Below are 6,000 nucleotides of genomic sequence, written 5' to 3' on the forward strand. Positions count from 1 at the left end.
CTGTAATTCAAATGTACTGCAAAAGCAGCAGAGACAAAAAAAATCTGGAGTCAAAGGACAGAATTACTTCTGTCAATATTTTTTCTGAGGTTAGCCTCTGTGAAAGTTCATCTTTAGTTTCATTAATTGATAGCAAATAAAGATATGTACTCTTTGCACAGAGATTGTTATTTGGGTTGTGTGGCACTGAGGACATTGTAATGCTGAAAGAATCCACACTGAACTGAGAGGCTACTATTCAAAGATGAGTAGTCAGCAAACAACTGAGCTTGACTCACTCTGAATATTTGAGCACACAGAGAGATTGTCCCTCAGTTTAACTTCACTGGCAGTGGGTTCCAGATCAACTCAAGGTTCTCAGCATGAGGAGTTCTGCAGGTCAGAGTGGAGATGCATTGGCTCAAAGCACCTGGTAGATTTTGCAGAGCCAGAACATGCTTTTAAACACTTATCAGGAAAATCTTTATTATTTCATAAGAGCTAGAACAGAACATAAATTGAAATATGCCTTGCTTAAATGGCCCTGTTGTTAGCAGAGGAATTCCAGTTCCATTGTCAAAAGAAAGAAATCTGGTAGGATGCATTCTTGGTGTGTGCACTCAGAAATATTAAACCCTTGCTTATTCCTCCCATTCTCTGTAGCTGCGTGACCTTGTGTTGGGGAGAGAAAAGCCAGGCAGTGGGTGTGATATGCCTGGGTGGGCTGTAATGCGTGTGAACTTCGATCTGTAACTATTTGCTCCATGAAAAAAACCCATGGTGTTAACTTCTAGCATTAATGGACTAACTCCCACGGGAAAACATTCAACAGCATGAAGTGTTAAAATACCAAACAGTAGCTCTCTTGATGAAATACAGCCTGACCTCCACAGGATTATCACATGAAGTACTTACTGCTTGACTTGTGTAAGTCACGGAATGCCACCAGGCCCTCTCACTCTGCCCTTCTCCAGTTTAAAAGATGTGATAGTTTAAAGATCTTTCTGCCTAAGGGCAATGGAAGTTTTGATTTTGCTAGCAGTTCTTCATTATAAATGACATTTAATGAAATTAAACTTTAAGGAAATGTATGATTTTCCTGTCAACATCTGCTTTAAGAGGCTGTAATGAGTCTTTATGGGACAGAGATGGTCTGGCAGAGAATCTTCCCCTTTCCATTTTCCATTCAAATCCATGTTAGCTCAACATCCCTCACAATGTCTGTAGGTTGTTCATGTGTGCAGGTGTTGGGTTCCTCGTTTTACTGTCTTGAGCATAAAAACTCACCAGCTGCTGCCGTGAAGAAGTGGCACAGGAAGAAAATAGAGTAAGAAACAATTCTTTTAATTATAGAAAAGGTATACTTCAAGATCAGAAATATAAGCACTGTGAAAAGCCTCATTCCCCTTTTTCATTAGTAGGTGAAGAACACTAAGCTCCAGATTTACCGCAGTGGTACACTTCACTCAATCAGTTCTTTATTTAGCAGCGACATAATATTGCAGCAATAGTAATTCTTTTATAGGGAAAAGGATTATTGGTTTACTGTTGTAAATCTATTAATATGATACTGTGTTTTCAGTGCAATATTGAGTCTTGGTGTTGTATCAATGTAGTAAATGTACCATAAATGAGTGCTTTCTCCCGTTTTTCAAATGATCAATTTTTCATTCACTTGCTAAAAATAATTGATGGAGCATTCATTGACTGCTTTTCTGTCTTTTGAACAGAGGAAGCCTTGGCAGCAGGCTGTGCCCTCTGCAGAGCAAATAGAAGGTGCACTTTGCCCTAAATAATTTATAATGAAAAAGGCAAATATTGGCCACTGGTCCCCTCACACGCGTGGTACTGAATCACTGCAGGAGTCAGTGCTGTGCTTGCCACACAGGAGTGACCTTGCTGAGTCTGGAGGGGGGAGGAAGCAGAGGCTGTGAAAAGAGGCAGTGGAAGGTGGCCTTGTTGTCATCCAGACAGGAAGGTGAGAAGCAGAGGGCTCAAATAATCAAGGTCAAGACAGAAGTTGTTGGAAGAGCTGAGAATAGAACAGGAGCTGCTTTGCTTCCAGTCTCTGCTTTGTTACAAGACTGTCTGTCATACTAGACCATTTACTTGCTAATTTGGGAAGCTTTTATCAGCTTTTTTTGGAAAGTGGCATTTATTTTTGTCCATCTGTTGAAAGAAGGGTACAGAATTACTCTTTTTTAGCATGCTTGCACACCCACCCCATGGGATACTGAAGAAAGGTGGCGAGAGCACTGGGGGCTCTCCTAGGCCTGCTGGACAGTTGGGGTGCTGTGTGCAGGTTCTATGCCTACATTTCTAAATCCCAAAGCCCTTACTAATCTGGCAGTGGTTCTAAAGTTCTGTACATCAGTGTGTGCATTAGCATAGACATCCTCTGGACTTTCAGCTGTGGCCTATTACACAATGGCTTTTCTTTTGTCTGTTAATCAGCAAACAACCCAACTGGAAACTTGTTTCCCAATAATATTATAGTCTCTGAATTTCTGCTTGATGCAAAGTAGTAATGAAACGAGGAACTTTGCCACTAATAGCTTAGGGATTGAATTGCCTGCCAAAGAGAACAAGCGATAAATAACCTGTTGCTAATGCTGCTGCCACCCTTCTGACGTTGTTGCTTAATCCTTTTGACGCACCAGGAAAAGGGGAGACTTATATGAAAAAGAAAAATGTGTTGCTTAACTGGGCTGCCGAGTGCTTCTGTGTGTGACCCTGGACCAGCCTCTGGCTCTTACCCCCCTGCACCCTCTCACAGTTGTTGTCCTCCTCTGTCCTTGGAACCACATGTGACTTGTCCCTCCTGAAGACCATCCAAAAAAATAAGTTGGTGCCAAAGATTTCTTGTACTTGCAAGAAGCCCATATTGTTTTTCGTTGTCAGGCCCTGCTCCTTTCCAGCATAATACGCTCTTGTAGAACTGTTTTGCCTCTTTTTCTCCTTTGTTTCCCTTACTGTAGCCATCAGTGCTCTGCTCTTCTTTCGTTGTAGCCTCAGCCACACTCACATGCCTGCTACTAGAAACTCCTAGGTGTGTTTTATATAAAACTTAATGGGTAAATGCTTTGTCACAATCCTGTGAAAAATGGCCTTTGCTGGTGTAGATCACATGCCAGTGACCCATTGATGATGTGAGCAACTGCTGAAGCTCTCTGTCTTTCCTGCTGAAAGTATGCAACTAGGATTCGTCTCCTTTTGAATTCTATGAAAACAACAGCTCATGTTCATGGACTTCGACCCGTTCTACTGTGTAACCCATTTGTGAAGGAGATCAGTCCTGCCTTCCTTTTTTATAAAAACTTGTCCAAAAGTAGTGCATTTGGGATGCTTTTGATGTATATATCCTGAAATGGTTTTTTCAGAACTTTGCATAGTTGAAACATATTTTTTTCTTAGCATAAAACCAGATATCCTAAGTGTAAACCATGAATATATTTACCATCTGGAAAAATAGAACTAGTTTGGTTTCCATTTGTACAATTTGCAAGAACTTCAAAATTACTTACAGTTATTTTTCCATTCTTCTAATCTTTTTCCATTCACAGTTTTGAAAGTTGACTTTTTGGTGGTGCATGTTTTCATATGTTGGTAGTGTCAGACTTATCTGCAATATCATTTAGTTTTATCCATTGGTTATGTAACTTACTGACCTTAAAACTTTGGCTGATCCCTTTCAGATCAAGGAATCTATTGTTGGTGAAATAAGACGAGAAATAGTAAGTGGATTATTAGCAGCTGTATCACCCCAAAGCAGAGCTGCAACTGCAAAACAAGATACACAGCCATGAAACTGGTACTACAGGTAATCTTTGGGGATCTGCAAGAACCAGATTTTATTTCTATTTTAATTGTATAGAACATCATTGCTAACTTAAACCTTGCTTTGTTTTCACTTTCATCATGAAATATAAGCGATCAAAATTGAAGTTCATTAAATACAGAGAATACTGATAATCCTGGATAGATTTGGAAAATCAGCTGGTTTGTAGTTTGGCCCATTCTACTGTCAGGTTTCATAGAGTGGCCCTTGATTTTTAGTTTCAGTGTGCTCTGTGATGACTTTTTATGTGAATGCATCATGCAAGAGGATTTCTGTAGTTTGCTTGCCTTAGATATGAATAATATCAAAATACATACTTAACAAACAGACTTCCAAAATCTAAATTAGGTCTTCATCTTCCTTTTTTTTCTGTAAGGTTGGATGTAGTCAGAAGTGCTGTGGGATTCTGCTTTGGGCAGCACCCACTGGTGAAAGTGTCAAGTTGGTTTTGCTCCAGGAGGTGTTAAAGCTGCTGAGATGGGCTACTGTGTTCGGCGGTTGGTTCTCCGATGTGGACCTTTCCTTGAGTTCGCCTGTAAGGACTCAGACACTTTAACATTACTTTCCTTAAAGCATCATCAAAATTGTGTCACTCTGAAAGGTTTTGTATTTATTTGTATGTCCCTGTTGTAAATTTTTATGTAGCTAATTTCTTTGTCTAAAGATGCATCATGAAACTTGAAGATTTCCAGACGTAACCAATTTATAAGTAACACGTATACATTCAACCTAGCTCTTTTTTTAAAAAATAGAAAAAAAAAACCCTCAACAACCCCTCCCAAAACACTGACCTCTATGAGGTATTTGTTGTGCAATAACTGATCCACTTTAAGAGCTTGAAATAACCAATAATGGTTTCCACTGCTGTTACTTAGTGCCACTTCAAAAGAAGGAAACAATCCTGTTGTAAAAATTGCTGTTAATTCTTGGGGCGGTTACTATTAGCAGAGTGGTAGAATGACATGAGGTTACTCTTAAAACTACTTAAAGTTCTGACACTGAAAGCCTTATCTTTGTGTAGAAGACAACTTTTAACTAATTTTATTTGCTTCCTTACTGTTTGCTCATCCCTCTATAGGAAAGTGCCTTATTTAAGCACTGGGGTGGTTTTTTTTTGGTGTTGGCTACTTGTAGTCATACCAAGGGAAGTTCTCTTCTGCTTCATATTAACCAAAATGCAATAAAAATACTATCTTCTGAAAGCAATTAGGATTTGCAACTTGGAATGCATGAATGACCTTGCTTATATTATGGGGAAAAGGGAGAAAATCTCTTTTCCTTCTCCATCCCTCACTGAGTGTATTTTCAGTCAGCCTGGTGAATATCCGATTGTTCCAATGGAGCAAATTGGAAGTCATTGGAGTTTTTATGTGGTCAAATAGACATTTAGTGGATATATAATATCCCTTTTGGCTGTGCTTGAACTCTCTTTACTCCTTTGCCATTTCCATCTACTAAAACTCTTTACACTGTGTCAAGGTCTTAAATCAAAAATAATTTCAAATATCACAATATCATATGAAAAAGTTTATAAAATTTTAAATTGTGTTAGGAAGACACACAAGGGCTGATTTCTTTTAAAAAGTGTATATTAAACCAATAAAATATTTATTTTGCCTATAAACTGTGTCAGTGTTTTGTATTGTGCATGGTTTACTCTTAAGCAAAATAAGTAAGATAGATTTGATCAAACAGTACACAGAAGGGGGAACAGCGGGAAACCTCAGGACTTGGGTTTCCAAAAAGCTTTCAGATGTTCAGGGCACCCTGAAATGTGAGAACAATGTTATCACTTCAAACCACTCTCTTAAAGTTGTTGGCTTCTGTTGCTGGTCCAAGAGGTTGGTTGGTCTTGACCTCTCCTCAGTGTTTGTCCCTGTAAGTAGAGGCTCTTGAAAACCTTATTCTGCATGTTGAAAAGCTGAAATACAAGCTCTGGCAGCACTGACGTGGCAATCCGTACGAGTGGTAAGTTGCAGTAGATTTCTGCCTTGCTTTGCAGTTTGCATCAGCACGCAGCTCCATTCCAGAACACCACAGGAGATCAGCCAGCCAGACTCACATGCCTGCAACCTTCCTTTGCAAATGCACAAACCCAAAACCTACTCAACCTGTTCCCCTTGTCCCCCAGACAGATCCATTAACACGGTTGACTGCTAATGTAGCTCCTGTGCCTTTGAGCT

At 39.5% G+C, this 6,000-nt stretch overlaps 1 protein-coding gene across 1 annotated transcript in view; it reads left to right on the forward strand.

Annotated features, from left to right (window-relative positions):
* The window catches only part of ITPRID2 (ITPR interacting domain containing 2), a 39,684-nt gene extending 34,243 nt beyond the window's left edge, over positions 1-5,441 (forward strand). Inside the window, 2 exon segments of the mRNA XM_039554894.1 lie at positions 3,675-3,799; positions 4,194-5,441. Coding sequence (XP_039410828.1) covers positions 3,675-3,785 — 111 coding nt within the window. The 3' untranslated portion in view covers positions 3,786-3,799; positions 4,194-5,441.
* Positions 5,442-6,000: the final 559 nt, after the last annotated feature.

The sequence above is a fragment of the Corvus cornix genome, chromosome 7 (genome assembly GCF_000738735.6).
Source record: "Corvus cornix cornix isolate S_Up_H32 chromosome 7, ASM73873v5, whole genome shotgun sequence".
NCBI lineage: Eukaryota > Metazoa > Chordata > Aves > Passeriformes > Corvidae > Corvus > Corvus cornix.